Source organism: Wasmannia auropunctata, unplaced genomic scaffold (genome assembly GCF_000956235.1).
Source record: "Wasmannia auropunctata unplaced genomic scaffold, wasmannia.A_1.0 LD336061.1, whole genome shotgun sequence".
Lineage (NCBI taxonomy): Eukaryota > Metazoa > Arthropoda > Insecta > Hymenoptera > Formicidae > Wasmannia > Wasmannia auropunctata.
In genome coordinates, this window is record NW_012026829.1 from 1,177,927 (window position 1) to 1,202,760 (window position 24,834).

The window sequence follows — 24,834 nt, forward strand, 5'->3', positions numbered from 1 at the left end:
CACCCGTGGCCGGGGCTACACCCCGTCCGTACAGGTATAACGATGTCGTACCGGGGATCCGACGGCTCGCACGAACACGACCGTGTTATACGCGATGGCCTCCATCGATAACGAGTCCCGGGAGATTCGCCGGCTGGCTGCCAGTAAACGCTGCCTCGCGACGTCACGTGGAAAATTCGAGGGAGGCCAGATACGGGGAAACCACCCGGCTTTATATACGTACAGATGTATCCGTCGATGTGTGCGCGAGATATATCCCCAGGTTACTGTACTCAGCTCGAGCGAGTAGATGGAACGCGGCAGTATCCGGCCTGCAGTGCCATCGTAATTCAACCGGGACAGAACGACGGCGTTTGTCCGGCTCGCAGGAAAGCAAACTATACGGCGATTACCGTGACGGCAAGACCGTGACGTGACAACGTGATACTTTATTCGTTTACGCTCGCGCGCAACTCGACTACTCGTCGACGATGAGGGCGACAAAGCATCCGCGCGACGTATACGCAGATGTCACCCTCGTGTGCGCGCGATTGTATACCCGCAGGAATCAATGACTCCGCTCGATGGACGAAACTCGGACGTGCTGCACAGTTTAGCCGAGAGACGTGAGAGAGTACCTGTTGCTAACGCCGATACCTAAACCCGATACTACGATAAATTCTTGTTACGTCGGTAATCAATCATCAATGATAAAACGGCGCGATAGGACGATAGCGCAATAAATATGCTTTCGTGCTCGCCGATCGAAATTTGATTAAGTGCATTCCGTGGTTTCGCTATGTTTCGCGCCCCCGACGTTCGTTACCGCGCAACTGGCAGAACAATAAGCGCGCACCCCGCGCGCCCCATATCGAAACGAAAGTGGAATAAAGTATGATATGTACATTTAAACCTGTCACGCGCGCGCGCGGGGGCGCGCGCGAGTCGCAGGTCGATCGATCGAATAGAACACGCAATGTACGTACACGGGCCGCGGAACAAAGGATCGTATAGCGGCACGGAGCGCGAAGATCGATCGATCGAGAGAACGAGAGAGAGAGAGAGAGAGAGAGAGAGTGTGCACGGCATACCTGGAGCGCGAGATAAGCGCGCTCTCGCGCACGACGTACACGCCACGTATATACGTGAGACGATCGCGCGCGATTAATCTTCGTGCCGGGCGTGAATCGGCGGAAGTGCCACGTCCACGCGAGAGCGAGCGCCGCGCATTTTATATGAAGTTATTTGCATCGACCGCGCGGCGCGCCGCGCCGCGGACTACGGCCTATAAAATGCACGCACGCTTCGCGAACTTTGGGCAACGAACTTGCGGTACAGCAAACTTACGGCATGCGAATCGTGCGCGCGCGCGGCTCTGTTCGCGCTATCAAGATTTCTCGAATAAACTTCCAGTCGGTTTAGCACAACGAATACCTTCGCGGTAAATTTACAAATCGAGGAAGTGTCTGTGCCGTTTAATCTAAAAAAAAGATTTAGATCTATGCCTTTCTCCATCTTTCTTTCTCTCTCTCTCTTTCTTTTTCTCGCCGGGGCATTCTAAGCGATTTAGAACCTGAAAATTATCGCGTTATGTGTGAAGACACCTCGGGAGAGATAAAGGGGAAAGAATGGAGATCCACCGGTACACAACTGGCGTAAAATTAAAACCGGTACTCACGGCGACCTTCGACCTCCCATGAAGAAAGCGGTGCGCACCTCTTTACGCTTCACGGGGCTTAATGAAGATGCATACACACGGTCGACGGCGTATCGCGATAACGAAGATCTACGGGCGAAAGTAAGCCGAGACTCTCGCGGCGTCTCTACACGCGGTACTCTCGCGGGACAAGGCCGAAAAACAAAACTGGAAGAGAAGCCGCTTCTTCGGTTGAAGAAGCAACGCGCGGCACGTGTACGACGTGACCCTAAATTATTCTCGCCATCCTCTCTTATGCCGCAAGACAAATATTTTTTTTTATCGCAAATCAGAAAACCTCCAGAGATATATGTACTTCAAATTTGTGGCGTGTAATGTAAACAAGACAAATACAAGCGATAAAATTTACGGTTCGATATATATATATATACTATATTGTGGCATTGCATCGTAGCGCAAATTTGACGAGCGAGCTGAAATGTGGAGTGTTCCCTGCGGAATGTCCGCGACGATTCAGTCGAGAGAGGAAACGCAAAAATAAACCTTGTGAGAGGACTCTCGAACGCGAAGTAAGAAAAGCGCGTCGTGTCGCGTATGACCCTTTAATACGATTTAATTACGTTTTAATACAATTATTTATCGAATTAGGTTCCGCGATAGGTTTTTTTTTGTAAGCTTGTGTGGACTCACCATGACGTAGTGGCGCTGCATCTCCGTCTTCTCCTGGGCGAGTTTCTCCAGCTCCAACTTAATACTGGACAGAACAAGCAGGAAATCGCACGTGTAAGCTAAACATTAGTAAGTGCAGGCGACATTCAAAAGCTGTGGGGGCAAAATAAAGAAGGGGCGAGGGGGAAAGCCTCCTTCTCTTCCTGATCGGGGAGGGGTCTCGTGGCACGTTTCGGCTGACAATAGAGAATGTAACGCCGCTAAACGAGATTATCGAGTCATCAACGAGTCGAGGGTCTTGTGACTTGGGCTCCGTGGCGAGCGAGGGATGCGGTATCATGTTCGGAATCCGAACATCGTTCGATCGTATATAATTTCGATTCGTTAATTTGTCCCGGATTTTTCCGCGCGTGTTTTTTTTTTAACCTTCCGAGCCGGTTCGTTCTTTCTATCACGCCCCCAAATTGAGGGATATTGCGAAGGGGTGGTGCACAGCCAAGCCATTAAAAACACACAATTAGTGCAGCCGCAACAAACATTGATAATAATTGTTATATACTGGCCGCCGCGTGTGTGTGTGTGTGTGTGTGTGTGTGTGTGTGTGTGTTTTACATTGTGTGTAAATTTCGTGTTTACCAAGTGGACCGTGGAGAATATTGGAAGCGTCGCGATTGCGAGCGAATAATTCATAAAAACGCATTCGTGGAATTTACATCGCGTTCAATTAACAAGGAAATCGTATGCAAATGCAAACAATCGCAAACGCGTTAGGTCGGTACTACTTGTCGTTAAATATTAAATAACAAAACTGTTCATCATCGGGAACGATAATTAATCATTTTGCGAGGGGAAAAAAAAACCCGTGTAATCGTCAGAGAAAATGTGTTTTCGAGCGCATTCGATCCCCGTTCAAAAAGAAAGTTAATACGAAATCAATACGAGAGAATCGACACGGCAGTGCGCAGGTTCATTAAGAGTTAATCCTCGTCGCGTCGCGCTTTTCCCCGACGCGTTAAAGCGCATATTAATATTCACTTGGTCGGCCACCATGTTACCCGACAGCGACATCAGAGCAGGACAAAGGCCCCCGTCCGCGGTGGTGGTTGGCGATAACTTTTTTAACGACGACAAGCCCGTACCGTATTTTTGTTTAGCGCGGCGCGGCGCGGCGCGGCGCGTCGGCGTCCCGGGGGCGCAGGAAAATAATCTTGCGGTTGGCGGCGGTCGACAAAACCGCTTGTACCGCGGCAAATGAATGCGTTCGTATGTGCCTGTAACGCTCGAGTGCATCGCGCCCACCCCGCCCGCCCCACCCGCCGTCTCGCTGCTGTTGCTGCTGCTGCTCTGCTGTTGTGCCGCTGCCGTTGGCTCCATGACTGTATACCTACGATAACGAGTATGGGGTGCGTCGTGTCTCTCTGTGATTCGTGTTTCTCCCCATGCTCCCAGTATTTTCGGTTCGCGACCACGAGCCAATGCTTCGGGTCGCGACGATAATTTCCCCTGAGTTTTTTTTTTGCTCTCTCTCTTTTTCTCTTTCTCTTTCCGTATCGTTCACCCAACCCCCTCCTCTGGAATTACATGTACATATCTCTGACATTACTTTGAAGATCCGTACCATTTTCCTTTTAATTGCACTCCCACGTATAATAAAAGCGTTACGGCCGTGCCGCCGCCGCCGTCGCCACCGCGCATATCGAAAATTCATTTCGACGAAATCAAATCGGTTTTTTAATAATTTCCCTCCCTTTTAGATTCTTCGCAATTTCGCGAGAATTGAAACAGCTCGACCGCGACCGAGCGATATCTCTCGAATTCAAGCGCGACAAAAACGAATGCATTTTAATCTGGGAACAACGGCAGGATGAATCGTATATGGCTTCGTGTGTGCACGTGCGTGTGTGTGTAAGTGTATATTCGTGTGTCTGCGTGTGTGTGAATGTGAGTAACGCGCTGCCCCTTTCTACGTTTTTATCCTTTTTCCGGCTTACCATCACGTAATGCCTCTGTATCTCTATTTTTTCACTGGCCAGTTTCTCGCACTCCAATTTAAGGCTGTGTAAGAAGAACAAGAACAGAGCATTAATATCCACCAGCCCTCGAAATCGTCGGTGCCATTGTCCCTCCGCTCGTCGTTCCTTCGTCCGCGACATTAAGTTAAAAACGCGCCGTATAACGCGCGCCATATATCGCGAAACGAGAGAAGATAAAGGTACAACCGTTGTAAAAGCTTCAACGAACGGAGTAAAAGACGGTTTATATATGCCGATTTCATAATCGAGAGAGTTCAGTGCGGAGACGCAATAATAAAGTTAAAGATTCACGAACAGCTAAATTTCTTTTCTTTTTTTTTTTCGTTTCGTTCTTCAAGAGGGAAATCCAGAAGTCTCCTCCGCAACGGGACGGCGAAGCGATTTAATTCGGTTCGAAGGAAATGATAGAATGCGCGCGATAATACCGGACGGCGCGGCGTTTAATATTCGTGAAAGGCGAATATACGTTGCGCGATGTAATCTCACCTATAAGGCGATAAATTAGCACGGTATTAACGATCACGCTCGCGCGAGCGGCAACTCTCGTTACGCAAACGGCAATACTCGTACGGTCAGAAAAGTCGATTAATTATTTCAGATTGACGCTGTGCCAACGATTTACGGGACGATTTATCGGGAATCACGTTGCGCGCTTGAATGCGCAGCGCCTACTAACAACGTGGCCGCCGCATATCTCTCTGTTTCACGCGGCCGGATGTATTTTTGCCCTTACCCCGCGTGATTAATATCTCAGTCCGCGAAATTTATGAATGTTGTACTCATCGCCGATATATTTCTAAACGCGAGATAGAGAATTCGCTCAAACGGTGCCCCCAGCGTCATCGCGTCGTTATTGTAATTACTTTTCCCTCTTTATATTTAATTCTCGTAAAAAAGGGAAGAAAGGGAATGATATCGCGATGCTTCCTCGCCGCAACCCCGGGAACGCGATGGAATTTTAACGTATCGACGTAATAATAGAGACGTAAATTCGACGATCGAAGAAATTGGTCACGCGCCAGCGAGCGAATTCCTTCCGAATCTGCCAAAGAGTCGTGATACGCGAACTCTGAGGAAACCCTCTCTCGCTGCGAGCTCGCAGACACGTGCATTGCACGCATGCACCACGCACACATAGGCGCGCTAGCCAAATGGGGTCTCCGCTCCTTGCCCAGAGCTTGTGCGCATACTTCGGTGTGCACAGCTTCCGGTCGGACAAACAATTATCTGCCTACGTCCGTACATCGGTTCGTGCGTTTCGCGTGCGCGCCCACGCGGTATTTGCACGAGCGTCTAATGGATACGGCCCTGCGGTGTCCACGGACGCGAACGTTTACTCCGTTCGACAAACTACTGACCGCTGAATGGAGTTTACATCACGCTTAACTATCCGCGGGAAAATATGTATTTTTGCCGAGGAAATGGGAATCCGGCAGTTTTGTTCTATAAAAAAAATAATAAAAGAACGCCTTTGATATACCGCGTAAAAGCTTTGGGACAAGTTGTATCAATATCAACTTTCACGAAGAGATACTTGTATTACTAATACTTTAGTAATCAGAATAAAAAAAAAAATACGTATCGTCAACTCAGAAAAAAATGTCTACATATTAATATCGCCGACGACGGACAAAATGAAGACGTACGGTTCGCGAGTTTAATACAAATTGAATAGCCGGAGACAAGACGTGACAAATTGGCCGTGTCTTTATTCATATTGAATAACAGTCCATACGTCTTCGATTGGCCGCAATCGGCGAGGACGAGTTTGCAAATACGAAAAGAAGAAAGGATACCTGTGGTATTGGGCCTGCAAAAAGTTGAACTCCTCCTTGATACGATCGCAGGACTCGCCGACCGAAAATTTGAACGGCTGCCCAGGCTGCGGCGGACCCTGCAACACAAAAATGCCATTAAATGTATCAATGCGCCGCAATCCCTTAACGCCATTAAAGCCCGTAAGACCCCGAGATTTATTCGAGAGACTCCGCTGTCCCGCAGGTAACTCGAAATCGATACACCGAGTCGGACAAAAAAATGTTGCCACTTATAGATGTACATACACTTCGCGACAGAAAAAACCGCGCCGCGTTATCCAGTTAATTAATGCTTTACTCGAGGCTTTACTTAAATTTTAATATACGTTTTTCTGTTCTTTTTCATGTCTGTAGATATATATATATATATATATCTACTCTTTACTTCTTTTATTGTGGACTCTGAATCGTTGAATTTTAATGACTCTTCTAAACTCGCGAGTGTTCCACAAATCAACGATTGGCGGTGCAATTATCTTCGAGTACCTACATATTTCGAAATGTTCCGTAACTTCGGTGCATAATCATAGTAATATAAACCGGCTTAAAGTTTAACTGGTTTAGTAATTCTATCATATGTATCTCATCTTGATTCAGCTTCAATTGCGTTACACGTATGTATAATGTAACGCAATGCGCTAAACTCATTTTAGATATAATTATTTAGTTTTTAATATGAAAAAGGAAATTTTCGCTATTGTTTTATTCGGTCGAGTTAGTAATTATTGTTACACTCTTAAGGACCTCATGTCACCTTTGAGGTTTTAAAACAATACCTAAAGTTTGGAATTTTTTATGAGTAAATGGATATAATGGATATAATGTAATTGTCAGATGCTGTGTCTAATTATTTGCTGTGATAATTAGACACAGCATCTGACAATTATGTATGTAAGGATCTGACAATTATGTATGTACTCGAAGGTGAAGCGACACGTATGTAATATTTTACAAAAGACTGAAGAGGGCTTGATGTAAAGCCGAAACGATGATCTGATAGCATTAATGTAATTTGCAAGTATTAAGTATTAGAGTGTCAAAGGTATCAAACTTTTGATACAGTGTATTAAATATTACAAAAATCATTTTAAATTGAACAATAATATATTCAGGCTCCGAGAAAAATAAAATAAATAAAATTTAAAATAAATAATTGTAATGGGCCAGAAGCCAAGATCTTCATGCTAATCCGCGCGCGCGTTATATTCATATAAAAAATTACATGAATGCTACCAGACGATCGTTTCGGCTTTACAAGCTCTCTTTAGTGATCTTTTATAAAATATTACTTACGTGTCGCTTCATCTTCGTATGTTACATACATAATTGTTAGATGCTGTGTCTAATTATCACAGCGAATAATTAGACACAGCATCTGACAATTATTTATGTAACATACGAAGGTGAAGGGACATGTACTTATGTAATATTTTATAAAAGACCAACGAATTTAATTAAACACAGCATCTGACAATTATGTATGTAACAAAAACTGATACCTGAAAGAAGAAAGTAAGACAAGAAACGGAAGTTATCGACTTAACATGTCTTTTTTAAAAATTAATTTAAGATTTCGTGTACCTCCTATTTTTGGCGGTACATATTTAAGGGATATACTTGTGTCCCTCGTAATTACGTAGCGTTTATATTTCAACGTGTATACCTCCAATTTTTGGCGATACATGATTAGGAGTGTAGGCGTGACTCAAGCAGCTTAGGACTCAAACTTACAATCGACCAGAATAGAAACAATCTTAATAATTTAAACCATTATATCACGTTACAAATGACTTCTAATTAAATTTATATTCCTCGAGTATATTTACATTTGTGTCAACCAATTAGACACTTCGTCAGAATACGCAATTTTTTTTCGTCGCGGGAGCGTGCTGTAGAAAACGCCGGGTGACTTTGGCGGTTGCTGTATCAGCATCCACGAGCGTAAAAGCCACATTATTGCCGGTAGTACCGGTGCTACCCGCCTCCGTATACCTGTTGGTAATAACGTTACGAGCGTGTTATCGATCGTTTTGCACGTCGTGCCCCGCAAAACGGATACGCCACTATGGCCTCGTAAAAGCCGGAATATAGTTCCCTCTCTCCCTTTCTCTCTTTTCCCTCCGTCCGATCGTTCTCCTGTGTCGTGTACGATCTAGATTCCGGCAGCGGGCGACCGAGGTAGGTATATATATATATGCCGGAATCGTGAATGTTTCATGTGCTAACGATTCGCCGACGATCGCGATCGCCGTAATGAAAATCGTGCCAAAACTCGTAAAATAAAGATCAACTTTCGGACGCGCGTTACTGCACTAATGAGTCACACGTGTGTGCGATGCCGACCTCGGTCCACTGCAGTGTATATGATGTCAGAAACACATATATGAACGTTTAACAAACGCTATATAGATACTGCCGTCTTTGTGATTTATTAATCTTTAATCTCTTTCTTTTTTTAAAGTCGTCTGTTATTGTCTTGTTATAACTCTTGTGCTTTTTTTTTAACACGTACGCGTCCCTGTATTTTATTGAAAAGCGAATAATATTCCAAGAGGAAAACGATACGAGGTAGATCAACGTGTATCTTAACATGCGGTAGCGCTTAGAGAGCCTCGTAGCTGCTCGTAGTCACTGCAGCGTGTTTTATTAATCTTCACGGCTTCGCAAAGGGCTTCCTCCCCGACGCATTATCGCACGTGTACGTTCGAATTACGCCGAGGATTTGCGCGCCAGGCGTATCTTTAAACAGGCTCAAGCCAGAGAGATCGGCAGAGTCGTACCACAGACAACCGCGCCGGTGTATCTGTGCTCGCTGCGTGGCTCGTTATTTGCGGACGGATATATACGTACACACGCGGCACACACACGTACGCGTATACGCTCATCTCTTTCGCAAGTGACTTTTAAATGCGACGTAATGCCGAGTGGATTCCGCGCGCATACCGTATTAAGGGACGGGAAGAGCGGAGTTAATGCAAATTGGCGAACAGCTGATCGTAACGGAATCGCTGATCCGATTTGTATGCGACAAGTCACGACGGTCAATCCAATTAATTTATCAGCTTTCGCCCGCGGAACGGAATAGCAGGCGTCAGACGTGCTGCTTGGCATTTTGCAGTAGAGTAGAGCTCCGTTTATCGGCTCCGTTAATAGATCGACGGGGCGAGAATGTCGGTCTGTGGAAACATCAACGACACTCGGTAAAAGAAATTTATATTTGTAGAATCGTCATACGCGTAATTATTGTAAATTATATGCTCACAGTTGTTATCTAACCGAGATCGTAACTACCTAATAAATATGAAAATATCGAAAGTAATGTATCGGATATTACAAATGTCGAGAGCACAATAACATCTTGCCGATATTTTTTTGAAATATTCATCGTTTTAACGTTCAACGAATATGCGGAATGACGATAGTGATGGCCTTTCGCATCGATGATGGGGCGCAGGGGGTGACGCGAGAGGGGGAAGCAACACACCGCGGAGCGACACGGTTAGCCGTCCGTCGAAAAGCGAAGCGCGCGAATTATGTCGTTTCGACGAATAATAATGAGAGAACGTAGCCGTCGCGCACGTCAATCAGTGTCCTTTACGTGCCGCGGCCGATTTAATTATCCGATAGCCTCCTCTCTCCCGGGCATCATCATCCCCGGCCCCCCTCTTTCCACGCCGCGCTTTTTATTCCACGCGATCGAGAGCCCCATCGCAATAGCGTGCGCGCGCGCACTCGTTCGCGCCGGCGGTATTCAAATAGCGCGTTATCGGCTCGACAACCCCGTGAAAACGATAGCCGGGGCCGGATAACGACGAACAAGAATTGGCATTAAAGCGCAACGATCGGTACGATCGCGCTTTTATTGGTTTTCGAGTCTCGCGCGACATTTAATACATCCCGGCAGATACCGGATTACCGTTTCGCAGTATATTATCGCGGACAACTCAATGGAGCGAGGAGGCCGCTCAATGGACGTTCGTTAAAGCCGACGACGGGGCGACGTCGTCGTTTACGGTCACTCCTGTCTCTTTGGCCGTCAAAGAGGGAAGAGAGAGATAGAGAGAGACAGAGGACAGAGGAGAGGAGACGACACAAGTCGGCCACGTCGTATTACGTCCTAACGCTAACAGCAACTGGACCAATCAGTTGCGTTTGCAGCCACTCAAGTACGCTTAAGTGGCGCGTATCGCTGCGTCTAATTACGTTAGCTCCATCGATCCCGCCGTCCGTCATCCACTAGATGCCTGATTATCGGCACGTATTATCGGACAGGTTAACTGCTCTCTACGATGTCCCCGCCTGTGATCAAGTCCGTAACCAAACACGAGGCACGCGCGCGCTCAAGTGCCAAGAACATTTGCTCATCTCGAGCTACAGTAAACGGGCATTGTGCCCACATTAGGGTCGCGTCTAAAATGGAAATTGCCGCCGGAGCGATCAGGTCATACATATTGCGCTCTCTATACATTATGCTCTCGAACACCCGAACGTTACAGCTAGGTTCACTTTCGTTCTCTTATTACAAAATTAGTTAATAATTAAAGATTATTATTTCGGCTTACTTCAACACGGAGAGAATTTTATTTAATAATTTACCCTGAAAATCACGTTAATCGTGGAACAACATAGTATTTCGACGAATTTTATGTGAATTTCACTTTTTTTTTAATACATACTACAACAAATTTATTGTAGTGCACAGTAAAAAAACAGAGAAAATCACACGAAATTTGTCGAAATACTACGTTGTTCCGATTAACATGACTTTCAGGGTAAAATTTTAAAAGGAAATTCTCTCCGTGAACTTGTTAAAAATGAAAACTTGAAAACTATCAGTAATTAAAGATTTCACTGTAACTGGTTTTATTTGTATCAAGTAACGAAATTCCTTTTGCTTAGTGTCAGTTTTTTTATCGATTTAAGAGATAAAAGAAATAGCTATCTCTAGCTATCTCAATCGGAGCACACGATATACCGCGCTAATCAAAGAGGGCATAGTTTCGAGAGTTGGTGGCCGTGCGCACTCGTCCGCTTTACTTAGAAGCTCTTCGTGAGAAACTCGCTAAACCATGGTGGGATTACGCGAAAGGACGACGCAAACAGGGAGAACGGCCGGGAAGAGCTTCGAGAGGGTCGGCGGTTTTCGCCGCACCGCAAAACCACCGACTCGTGGCGCGGATTCCAAAACCACCCGACGACCAGAACCGACCGCGTTCGCCCTATAAGCGAACCTCTCTCTACCACCTTCCGTTATTCCGTAGAGAGCCGCTGGTCGCGAAATATCATCGAAATATCGCGCTCGGCGCGGAGAATAGGCAAAAACATGATTTATCTTATAACGGTTTAAGCGCCGTAAAATCGGAATTCCTCTTTGTATATACGGCCGTAATATCGCGCACGGAATAACCGCGGCCGACGGTAATGAGCTTGAGTTACGTAATTTCTACAATTTTCGCGGGTAAAATTAGACGAAAAACAATACGGAAATCGATGTTGGGTGTACAACAAACTGATTGCCGAGCAAGCAAACCCGAGCACGATCGAATACCGAAATTATGCAACGCGATAACAATTCCCTTAATATCGCCAGACAATACGCCTCAAGATTTGCATGAGGTGTAGAGTGAGAGAGAGAGAGAGAAGGGAAAGAGGGGAGGAAAACAAGAGAGGGAGATGGGCGTACGAGCGGTTGTATCTTATTGATCATTATGATTATTCCCCGTAGCAGACTGCGAATTCATCCCGAGACTGCGGGGCACGACCGCTATTTGCATAAGCAATGCATTTTGATTCGTAGACCCACATTGTACTCGGCACACGGGGAATGACATAAATAATGCATAGAATAATGATAGCGCGCGAGAGCGCGGCGCGTCTCGCATTGCGCGCGAAAGCGAGTCTCTCTCTATCGCAGAAACGAAACGAGACGAGACGATTCTCGCGCTCGTAATTCTTCGGTATGCTGAAATTGCGGTGCGCCGCGCGGCGCATGCATTTTGCTCTACTCTCGTTAACCATCACCGACGCGTTTTATATATCCCATCCGGCCATCTCGCGCGCGGTGTGATTCGCGCGATCTTTCGTGCACACGTCACGGTAGATCCGCGTACCGTTGTACACCGTTCCGCGTGAAGGAGCCGCACAAATAGACATCTCGGGGAAATAAGCGAAACAATATGAGGCTTCTTTTAACATCGAGGAAACGAGGAATACGGGGAATTCGAGAGATCTCCCAAGAAACGCGGGGCATTTCTGCTCCGTAACATTAAAGGCTCCGTACATACGGTTAACGTATAATCATATCGTATAACTTGTCAGAGAGGTCATTTACTTAAATTTACCTCGCAAGAAGTAACGAGTTAACGTATGTGGAGCGGCTAATAAAACCATCGTGTCAAAACGTTATTTCACGCCGGGTAGAAGGCGGTAACGGTGTCGGCGCCTATCTGCCGGCGGTGGCGTCCACAATACGTTCTTTCATGTGCGTTCAATCCGCCCGTAGCTATATACGCACGTCCATAGAGAGCAGCCCTCACGATGACGCGAGGCGAGCTGAAAACACCTGACGCCCGCGTGTACACGCACGATTCTCCGGTCCCCGACACACAGCCAGGCAGACCCAGGCCAGGCCAGGCCGTTCGAGCAGATCGGCCTCGATAAGAGGCGACCGCGCGGCAGTTTAACCCGTCGGGCAATTAAGGCGATACGATCGGCGGCTCTCGTGAAATAACGTCACACTGGCACGCCGCTGGATACATGAATAAGTGCTACCCCTCCGTCTCCCTTCTCATATCTATCTGCGGTCTTTCTACGTTCATCTCTCTCATCTTTCTTTCTCTCTCCCTCTCTCATGCACGAAATGTATTTACACGAATGCTTCGCATGGAATCTCGCATGCACACGACGCGCGGTAACCGCGATCACGACGACGATGACGACGACAACCAGCTGTGCGCGCCAGAGATCGCTGCGCAGAAGACTTAACTTAATAACATGCGGACGCTGACGTTTATAGACTCCGTTTCGCCGTTGGCGAATGTAAAGTGACCGTTCTATCTCTCTTTCTCTCTTTCAGGTTTGATGTTCCCTTTATAGATCGCTATCGTGCAAGAAATCGCATTACACGCGTCCCGACAACAGAATAAAGTGTACGAAACAAATCGCGAAAATTATTACATGAAGTGATAAATTTGTCAGTGCGAGGAGCACACAAAGGGAGAACCCAAAAATCGTGGTGCCCCTCCTCTCTTCGGATCTCCAACAATAATGATTCCAATGGGCGTGCGCATGGAAGTCAAAAGGTTAAGAACCGCTGGTTGTACCGCTGGTAATACCTCGCGGATACGTCGCGCACCGTATAAAAAGAAATGTCGGACGTGACAGGTTCGAGGTGAAACACGAGATAACAGACGGACGAGAGAACGTTGGGGGAGGAAAAAAAAGAGCATACGAAAAACGGGCAGGAATAAAGATTAAGCGAACAGAAGCCGCGGGCAAACAAAGAGCTCGAGAGCTATGATTCGGCCGTCCGGAGTAGACCAGGTAATTACTGGTTGAATCTGGAAGAGAGAGAGAGAGAGAGATTCATGTCTTTTCTTTCTCCGCGCTTCCCTCGACCATGGATCACGACCTCGTTGAAAGAGGAAGAGAGAGAGACGGGGGGGGGGAGATTCGAGCGAGAAGAAAAACTACGACGATGGATAAAAGCGCGACGAGAAAACTCCGTCGAACTGCGCGAATGAGCCGCGCGTGGTACTTTAACGGCACAAAGGGAGCTCAAATATCGGCCAACTGTCGTGGCCCGCTACCATCGTCTCTCTCCCAACTCCCTGGAACAGCCATTCACTCTCCTCGCTCTCCTATCTTCTTCTCCGTCTCTCTTTCCGCCGTCTGGTACGCTTGGTTGCCGGTGCAAGCGAGAACAGGGGGAGGGCATCAACAAAAGCGACGGCGTTACAAAAGCTCCGGCGATAATAGGAAGCACGGCGGGAGCCACCCTGGCAGTTCGGTCACCTAATCTGTTACAGTCATAAACCCCGTTCTCACCCTCTCGTCTCTACCCCCTGCCTGCCGTTCACGGTGACGCCCTTTTACGAGCTGCTCCTCCCGGCAGAGCAACTCACCCTTACGTAAAACGCTCATCAGTCTCTTCTCTACTCTCTCCCTCCCCCTTCACCCCCTATCTCTCTCTCTTTCATTCTCTCCAATATTTTTTACAAAGTGATTCTATCAGCGCCTGCAGAACATTGCGTCCAACGTACGCCGTCAACGGGACAATTATCTCACGATACGCGTGCGAAATGTGAAGACAATGAATTAATTCCACGATTCCATTTAATATCGCGCAGATCTTCCCCAGAAACTTTTAATAACGACTTGACGATCGTCGATTAATGCCCTTTATTCTTTCTCTCGATGGCATCGCGCCTTTCGCTGCGGCATCAACGGTCCTTGAGGGTGTCGTGTGATACTCAATGGGGAATCTGTAGCACGAGGGTCGTCTCCCTCGGGATTAAGGGGAGAGATCGAGGGAATATGTTATAATTACCGCCAAACTGAACGCTGCGGAGCGAAAGTCGGGGGGAAGGGGGGAGGGAAAGTGGGGCCGAGAATCTGGGGGATCGTACCTGCCTATCGTCCTCTCTCGCCTTTCGACACTCGCGACAATACCGCGTCCCTTTCGATCTCCCGGGACCGATACTCTTCCCCCCCTCCTCTTCGTCCCTACATCTTTTTTACGACGCGCCGCGCATCCACGGCGTTAGCCGGTAACGTCAAAATGAAATTTCTAAGGACAGCCGCCACTCTCTTACCACTCCCTTTCACGATAATCTCGTTACCCACGCCGACAACCGGGTGAGTGGTAGGCGGAGGGTGAAGAACGCAGCGCGGCACCCCTTGTTGTTGTCTGCCTCCCCCTCGTGCGACGAGGGAGTGTGCATCGAGGCAATGAAATCCGAGCACGCGGCCACATCTCTCGAGAGCATCTAAATTGCGATTCTAATCGGCGCCGCTCTCTCGTGGAGCGCCCCCGACCATCCGTTTTGCGGATCATAAATGCACGATCGCGCTGAGTCATAACGCGCGCCGCTGCCGCCGCCGGGCGAATTGAAAATGACAGTCGATGGTTCTCGGCAGAAATGAGAAGATAAAACGTTTCGCGGAGAACGCGAGAGGATTGCAGGGAAAATCTACGAATAAAAAAATGAATAAAAAAAGAAGGATTTTGGTGATAAGAGATATTTATACATTTTACGAGCGAGAGTAGAGAGAGAGAGAGAGAGAGAGAGAGAGAGAGAGAGAGAGTGAAAAACGAAAGTACGATATACTATGATACCATATGTTATACGATCGTAAGAAGTGAACGTTTTCTTTTATTCGCACGCGAAGCGACCATAGAATGGGCCACTCATGAGCCAACTATACGTTCGATTCCGTTGCCCTCCGAACTTCCGTTTTCCCATTAGTTGTTTTTTAGATGCCAACACAGCCCAGCCCGGTGAAGAGGGAGAAAGAGGGACAACTGTCGCGCGGGACTCGTTTCTTCGCTCCGACCGATCGGGTAAGAGTCGAAAAAACAAAACGAACGGCGGGGAATGGGGAGGAGAAAAGAATGTCTCCCTCGTGTCTCCGGGTTGTCGAGCCATTATCGAAGCTATCTCTCGACGGTCGACCGGGCGTTTTTAAGAGCGTAGCCAGCCTTTATCCGGCGAACAAGCTACAGCTAATGTAGATCCCGACTGCGACCCGATTTTATCCTTCTATTTTATCTGCGTGATACCTGAAATAGAACTCTACACGGAGCGTCGCGGTACCACTTCCCCACCACTATTTCTTAGCGCCTCGAAAAAAAAAACCGTTACTCTTTTAGCTGTGAGGCTCTCATTTTTTTTTTTAATAGAACATTTTATAGAACGGGGAACAATTTTTACGCGCGTCTACTGTTCTTATATCTTACCGAGAAATGCTGGCGACATTATACCGACGGTATTATCTCAATTATGTAAAATACGAGAGAAGAGCTGTAGTGTATCCATAAGAGAGTTCAAGCGGAGAAAGTGAGAAGCAGAGGGCGACAAGAGAAGAAAGGGGAGGGGGGAAAAAAAGAGGAAAAGACGAAAAGATGGTAGCTGCTCGGACGGTAGAGCTCGAGACGGTAGTATACGGTAGCCGGCGTGTATATCATTAACCTCATCCTCGTTTTTCGTCCTCCCCCCTCGCGCGCGCACACAGCCACCGCAACCGCCCACCCCCACCTCCGTGACAAGCACCGGGTCTCAACGGTCCGATGAAACAGGAATGCATCGTCTCGTTCTCTCGCCCGCGTCGCGTCGCTTCGCTTCGCGCGCCCCGGCATCGCTCCCTCTCGCTCCCATCCGCGCGCGCGCGTATTTGTGTACTTCTCTCCCGCGTTCCCCTCGATACGTCTTCTTTCACCATCCATGCCCGCGCGCGCGGATACTCGCCCCCGCGACACCCGCGCCGTCTCTCTTCCAGATGACTCCGACCCGAGCGCGCGGCACACAAACGAGTAATTAACTATCTCCGCGTGGGACACGTGTTCCCATCGTGTTCCCTTCTCCTCCTTCCGTTCGTCTCACCCTCCTCTCCTCTCCTATCCGCCTGCTTCTTCCCCCGACCGTGTCTCCTGCTGCCTGCCATCTCGCTCCACCGACTCTCCGTGTTTGCACACACTCTCTTATGTTAATTCGGCTTAACGCCCAGGAGCCCTCGAGGGGTTCGGAGCGAGGAGCGCCGAAAAATTACGGGCGATCACGAAGAGGGAGCCCACCGACGATCGGGGTGGTCACGGACGATCTCGTAGAAAATAATAGGGATGTTCGGCCACTCGTGTGTTACGTGACAGGGGAGAAGAATACGTAAAGGGTCGTACGATCGCTCGTAGGGTTCCCTCACTATACCGTTATTCATTATGCACTCGACGCGATTTACGTCGCCCTTCATACGAGCTTCACGTTAACGTCCCTGAAAATGGTACCGCTAATTTCCCGCCATTCTCGTGAAATTGATCTCAAAGTTTGTTTCAATTATATAAACTCCCGGCGTGACCGATTGCGGCCGATACTCGAAAAAGGTCCTCGACTTTTTCCGATAAAGTCATTTTCCCGTCTGTAATTTTTCGGGCTTGTTTCAGATTTTGTAACGGAGATGGATCCTGTCATTTACCATTCGACATGGTTTGCATTTCGGAAAGATATCACGTCAGCAACAAGAAAAAGAGAGAGTAAAAGACAGACACATATATGTATACACACGCACACAGAAGGAGAGACAAAGAAACGCGCTTGCTAATAAACTCGATTATTCCGTAGCGAACGTCTAATGACCAGGTAGTAGTACCCGGCCTCAAATTTATCCATGGCATTCATCTTCCCATTAGCGGTGAATAATTCCGTTGGCGCTTACGTGCCGATTCCCCATTCGTCCGGGTTGTAAGATGATTGGCCGCAGGGAGAAACGACGGTGTCGTCGACACGGTCACGACCTCTTCCGCTCCCTCTTGTGCGCTCTCGTATTCCCGTCCGTTGAGAAATCGAACCGCGGGGTCAAAAGACGTCGATAGCGGATAACTATAACGGCTAGCGATATACGCGTCAATCTATCGCGCACTTCCTTAAACACCGCATGTATACGCTCTTAGTAATGTTTGACTCGGACTTTTCCTTCCTTCGTGCTGCAGACATTCAATTTATAAATTAAGAGAAAAACAAATTCCAAGAAGAGATATTGTAGAATAACATTCTGTAATAAATTTCAAGTAGATTTAGCCTCGATGATTTTAAATTGAGATTCAGTTATAAAAATACATAAAGTCTGGAAAGTGCAATAAATAATAACTCTCTCGGCGATATCTTTGAAAAAGAATCAACTCAAACTTAACCATGAAAAATCCATAAAACTACAGGAAATAGGCCTGATGATGAAGATAAGACGTCATATATATTTAACATATTTTCTACACGGAAAGAACGATTTTATTGAAAGGTCTAAAAATTTTGCTAAATACAGATTTAAAAATAATTTTTGTTCAATAATCAAAATAATTTGTTGGAAAGTTAAAAATGATAGGCATTGCTATAAAACGATATTCTAGCAATTATTTTGACTTTCCAACATTATTTTAATTATTGAACAAAAATTATTTTCTTATCTGGATCCAGCAAAATTGTTCTTTCCGTGTATGCGAACATGAACACGAGAGATGTTACTACCAATAAGTACAAGATATTCTTTTTGAATGTCATTATCGAATTGGAATTAGTCACACAACTCACACATCAGTTCTCTTTTCAGTGTACCTCATTAATCTTTCGGGCAATCATTTATCCAAACGTAAAATCTAAACTTTCTATCACATAAAGAACGAAAGGGACAAAGACAGAGAGAACATGTGATTACAAAACATGAATCTCGGACACGAGACACTCTTTTACTGTGCAGCATGGAGACAGCGGGAGAGAAACGAAAAAAAAAAAAAAGAAAGAAAAAAAAGGTAAAGTAGGCAACATGACGAACCGCCCAAGTCTAATGCCAATTAGTGCCATTCCCTCGTACGAATAGGCCCGCAGGGACTCTCGACGAGGCTTCCACGGGGAATTTCTTTCTTTCTCTTTTTACTTGGGGATTCAGAGGTATATCCAACGCGCAAGCCGCATACTTACGCTTTATTACGCGAAATTGTAGCGGAGATGTCCCTTCAAACGTCGTTTCCGTGACAAATGTTATGAAATGAACGCTTCCTTAAAAGGAAATTCGTGCAGGCAGTTTATTTTTAAACGGAAAACCTCTCTGATTGTGAATTAGCGATAAAAAATTATACTTCACAGCTCACACAACGGCATGGTTGCACTGCAGGTAAAAGGGCTTGTATTCGGGTCAGAATGGAACGACAAAAACCATCTGGGATCCATTCAGAAGTTGTAAGCGTACGGATAAGGGTACGGAAAGCGAAAGGTGGAGAGGCCAAATTAGAAATAATCGCGGGAATCTATAGGTATAAAAGCTCTCTCAGCCTCCCTCGGACTCTTAGCGGATCAATTCACGACATCACGAGGGTTTTTCGGAGAAGCTCTCGTGTCCGATTATTGTAATACCCATCGGAGATTATTTCGGCAGGTAGGGAAAAAAGGATGTTTGTGCCGAGAGCTGTGTACGCTCATCCGTCCGCACGTTTCGTTCACCGCGCGCACACGGAACGCACCTGCGCCGGAATTGTCGCGTCAGACTTTTCTAGCGATTATGCATCGCGCGGCGATCGGCTAATTGCACAGCCCGACTGAGATATTTAATCATCATGACACGTAGTTTTTTTCCCCCTTTTTCTCAGGTCGCGCATCAGCGGCAACAGATTATTATTTATTACGTCGTAAAGTATATATCGTTGAGCAAAGGAACGGAACAACACACGGAGCAAAAAGGCACGGGATGGATCGCACGTCATATCGAGCGTGTTGATCACGACGCGAGAGCAACGGGGAAGGGAGGGAAAGAGAGAAGAGAGGGAGAAGGGTATCTCACTCGACCCGTCATCGATTGCGTGTATCACGCGAAACCCGCTTCCTATAATACGCCGGTCGTCGCGCATTAACGTGTAATTGTATCTAAAAGTAAATACAGACGTCTCGCGATAAAATCGGTAAACGCCTCGCGCGTTACGCGTTAGCCTCGGCAGATGCGCGGCCGTTGCGCGATAAAACCGCCAAGCGGGAAAGAGAAAGCGTATAGGTAAGGAAAGTGGAAATTAAAACCGTCGCTGCTCGCCGCGCACGGCTCGCGCTCACACATTCACACGTATATATATATATAATATATATATATATGTATGTATATATATATTTTATATATACACACACACACATTCACACGTACGCGCGCACGCACATGTGAGGACACAACGCGCGGCGCGCATACATATATACATACGTATATCCCGCCGCGGAGTTCCCTCATCCATTCGGCGGCGCGGCACCGTGTAATTACGTCGGGCGAGAGCACGAGATCGCGATCCGGCTCGGCCAGGAAATGTATAATGGGAGTATAATGCGTGAAATTTACTGGCCGCATCGGCATAATGGACGACGTGACGCTCAAGATATCACCGTGATTCCATATTTCCGAGCGATGCGCGCGCGGCGCGGCGAAGCGTAACGGCCGCGATTCACCCGCGTGTACATACGCGCGTCGGTTTAGGATCTCGGATTTTAATACGAGCAATTACCAGAACGGGACGGGACAGGCCAGACCGAATCGCGGCCCAGGCCCGAGGCCCCCTCTCTCCCTTCCCCGCCCTGCCCTACTGCCAGCTCCGCTTCGAATATCCGCATCGCATCGCGCATTTATCGCGCGCGGGCCTCGACCTGTAATTTCGCCGAGTCGAATTTCAACGTTGCGTTGTATCACCGGATATCGCCGATATAGCGCGCGGCAACGCGAGGATTCAGATTCAATTAACCCTCCCCCGTCGCGGTATCTGCCGTGGTATCTGGTATTTATTCGGCAAAAAAATCTGAATTTTCCACATTCGTGGGATGTGCTTTTAAAATCGCGTGACCGTCTCTGCGACACCCTGGAAATCTCCGAGTATCTGATCAAACAACGAGTAGCGTAATCGTTAGAGCTTCCCGTGCTACGCGCAATCTCTTCTATGGAAATCAGTAGGTCTTGCGCGATCGAAAATTAACATATTACTAATTAAGCAGTCTCGACGCGTCGCGCCTCGCGACGAGGCGAGATTAAAAATGAAGAGGACGAGAAAACGAAGGGAAGGAGCCTCTGTCCCCCCCTCCCCCCGCCTTCCTCCTCCCTTCGCGCGACCGCGCGGTTGCGCGCCGCCGCGTTTTTTCAGCTGTGCACATTCGGACGCGTTTGAACAGCGTGTCGGCGCAAACAGACTGATTAAAAGTATCAATATTTACCGAATTGGGGGGTCCTGCGCAAACGTGCGCCGTGCAGTTTACAGGAGGTAGTAAACCCGGCGGCGAGGTCCGGTCTCTCTCTCTAATGCGCGCGTCGTGTGTACGGATGTGTACGTAAACGACGCCCGTCTGCCCGTTGACGTTTCGCAACGTGTACCCTACTAACTAACGTCAGCACTTCGCACCACCGTCCCCGTCCGTCGTTTCCCGCGGAGTTACGGATCACCGGCTCTCGTCGCCCCCTTCGTCCCTCGTATACTCGCCGGCCCCCATGACGTTCGACTAAGTAGGGTGGTCGTACGGGCGAAAAATATTTCAGGGATGGATACGGACTCTCGAGGTGCGAAGATGCTTATTAAATGGAGAAGGTTCATAGAGTTCAGGCACTGAGTACGAATATTCGTATAATATTCGATACAAAATGAGCCGAAATTTGGGTGGGCAATATTCAAATACTCTCGCTAACGATAAGTAAGAAAATCGACACCGATGTCTTAATTACTGATGAGGCAATTTAAAAGACAAAAGATGATAAATTTAGTTCAAAGAAGAATGTCAATGTGTACATTTTTCAGATGTGTCTCAAGTGGATTGATGTGGCATATACATACAATAGAATTTAGCTCGACCTTTTCAGGAAATTTTTCAAGAGCAGAGTGGAAAAGTTTCCATTCTGCTTGACCAATTGTCCGGTGTACCACCTATTACTGTTATTGTTATTAGGGTCCGGGTCTTTTCCTCTCTGGGACTCTCATTACGCCGGTCGTTAGGCCCCTTTTCTCGGACTACCGACACCGGCACAAAGTGACGTTTGATTCTTGCCTCGCGCGTCACAGCGATTGTCACACTCCGGCAATGGCCGGTATAAATGGCGTATACAATATCGTTTTCTATGAGTCACGTTTTCGAGAGCCACGTTTGACTAACCGACTCGATTAGCGGGTCGCGAAAAAATTGTTTGTCCGCGGCATTTATTACGCCGGTCGGGTGCTGGCGCGCTTTTTCAGCGCGCGAGAGCCGCGTAGCGCGGCGAGGCCGAAAGAAAAGGCGTTAATATCCCCTGTGTAATGGTCGGGAGGGACGTTATATACCGTTCGAGCGAGAAAGAAAACCGAGAAACGGCGTGAACGTGACGGGACTACGCAACGACGCGCTACTCCGGACGAGAGCCCCGGTGAAGTCGCGGTGGACGGGTGCGAGTCGTGCGGCGCGACGGCTAAGTCGCCATTATCTCCGACCGGGCCATTAAATGCAGGCAGCGAGGCCGAGAGCGCGCCGCGCGCGGCACGGACAGCTCCGCTCGCTCGCACGGACTCACGGATCAACGACTCCGACCGTGGCGTGGCGAAACGATTTTCGCACGGCCGCGAGGCCAAAGTCGTTGCGACAGCGAATGCGATTGTTCCGCGTTCGTATCGCCGAATTTTCGGAGAGCGCGCGGCGGAGAAGCCACGTGCACCGCTGCACGTGCGCGTGTCGTATATTAAACAAATTCAATTGATCGTTACTTATATACGTGTGCGGTTACAGTTCGAGCATCCGAGATGAGAGACGTAATCTCGCGTGACGTGTTGTCACACGTGCGCCCTACGACGCCACGTGGTCGCCGCTCAAAACGGCGCCCGTGACGATCGTGATTTTCCGCGGCGTAACGATCGGCGCGATTCCTGAACGCGTTAATAAAAGTTTTCACGGGCAACCGAAACCCGATGCCGAGCGCGGAATGTCGAGCGTCGCGTCGCGTAGCGTCGCGTTGCGTCGCATCGTCGATCGAGATTCGACGTGTATATATACGCGACGACGAAACTCGAGAAGTCGCCCGGATTTCGTCGATGACTCGGCTCGTGTTACAAGAGGTGCGAAACACGTAGTCGGAGTAACGGGAGCGCAATCGAGCGTGACAGCTCAAACACTCCGAGAGGAAAGAAATCATCGCGCTGCTGGCGGTGTGATTATCTCTTTCGCGAGCGCAATAAAAAAAGGACGTGAAAGAGAGAGAGAAAGAGAGAGACACAGAACGGGAGGGAAGGGAGAGTGGCCGCGTCTAAAACGCGTCCCGCGATCAAGGAGGTGCGGGTTAAACAGGGTTAACAACGATGTAAATTACAGACGTAAATCAGATCGTCGCGTGCGCGGCGCGACCGCGCCGGTCCGCGCCGGCGCGCCACGCCGCGTCGCGCCGCGACGCGACGCGCCTCGACGCGACGCGGCGGTGCATTAAGTATGCAACGTGCTGTAAAATAGACCGAAGGCTCCGGCGGCGGTCTCGAGAAAAAAGGAACGTGACGACGAACGCGAGCGGCCATTTCGCGGGGCGAGCTCAGCGAGTGAGCGAAGAGTTCAAACCTATCGACGTCGCGATCTCTCACGCGTCCAACTATCATCCGATCCCGAGAGCAAATGGAAGCAGCGAGCGAGAGATACGGATCGACGGATACGCACCGCGAAATATATCACCGCCTCGTGTCGTCGACTACCGTTATCGGTCGCATTCCGACAGGGAGGGAGAGAGCGGGGGAGAGAGAGAGAGAGAACCCACCCCGTATAGGCGCGCACACATCCAGGCCTAATTTATTCCGGCCTGAGAATTTACATCGATTAAATCCGATAGCTATTTAATGGTTTACACAATTGCGGTTTACGCAGTTTATCCCCCCGCCGAATGCCATCATCGATATACCGACGTACAAATAAACAACTGTTATGATTATGATTATTACTATTATTATTATTATTACGTTATGTTATTGATAATCGCTACTCACCGGATGCCTGGCAGCGGCGGCGGCCACGGCGGCTGCGTTGATTCCGGCGCTGGGATACATCCTTCCTGCGTGGTTTCCCGCTCGGTGCGTGCAGTATCTGTATAACGTGTCTCGCTCCAGCGAGAGACGCGACTTCGGGGCGAACTTTTATTTTTTTTTTTCTTCAGTGGAGACGCGTCATGTCACACGCGGCACACTTTATTCCGACGAGTACCCGACACGGGGAAACAACAATAACAACAACAAACGGCACAACAGCAACAACCGATAACAGACGACGCAAACGACGTTCCGAAGGGGGCGGATAAAGGGGGGATGGGGGAAAGAGCGCCGCTTCGGAGAGGGTGGCTCGTCGTGACACGCGCGACACAAAATTACTCGATCGCTACGAAGACGATGATCGGCACTCCCGGCGATGACGTGTCGTCGCGCGACGACGTGCTACGTTCCGGTGCGACGCGAACGTGATACGCAACACCCCGTTACCCCGCCGAAAATCCATCGGCGGTCGCCGCCAATCCATCCGTCACTACCGTCTCATCCGGGACGCGCGCGCGCGCGCGCGGGGGGGAGGCCAACCGCGCTTAAAACTCCGGCGTTACACACCGTCTTCCCTGTACACTCGCGCGGGCAGTGATCGGTAGCGGCCTCTCTCCTTCTCTCTCGCGGGTCGCCGGGTCAGGTGAGGCTGGTCGTCGCGTACATTCGGAGTCACGCACAGCGCGCACGAGCCGACGGGACGAGGCGGCGCGGGCGAGGAGGCGACTCGATCTCCACGGCGGCCGTGTCCGCGCCTTTCTTTGTGCACCGCAAATGCGCCAGAGAGACGCAAGGCCGGCCTTACCTTCCCTTTTTTCCGGTCGGTAAGGCAGGAGAAACCTGCGTCGTCGTCGTCGTCGTCGTCGGCGCGTCGGAGAAACACTGGGCCCGAAAAATTTCCTCGCACTTGCCCCCTTACGCGAGCACACCGTTTCCTCC

At 48.6% G+C, this 24,834-nt stretch overlaps 1 protein-coding gene across 1 annotated transcript in view; it reads right to left on the minus strand.

Annotated features, from left to right (window-relative positions):
* The window catches only part of LOC105450483 (protein groucho-like), a 70,573-nt gene extending 46,657 nt beyond the window's left edge, over positions 1–23,916 (minus strand). Inside the window, exons 1-3 of the mRNA XM_011690335.1 lie at positions 23,857–23,916; positions 6,135–6,232; positions 2,327–2,390 (exon numbers count right to left, since the gene is read on the minus strand). Of these exons, the coding sequence (XP_011688637.1) occupies positions 2,327–2,390; positions 6,135–6,232; positions 23,857–23,916 (222 nt within the window). The remainder of the gene's footprint in view (positions 1–2,326; positions 2,391–6,134; positions 6,233–23,856) is intronic.
* Positions 23,917–24,834: the final 918 nt, after the last annotated feature.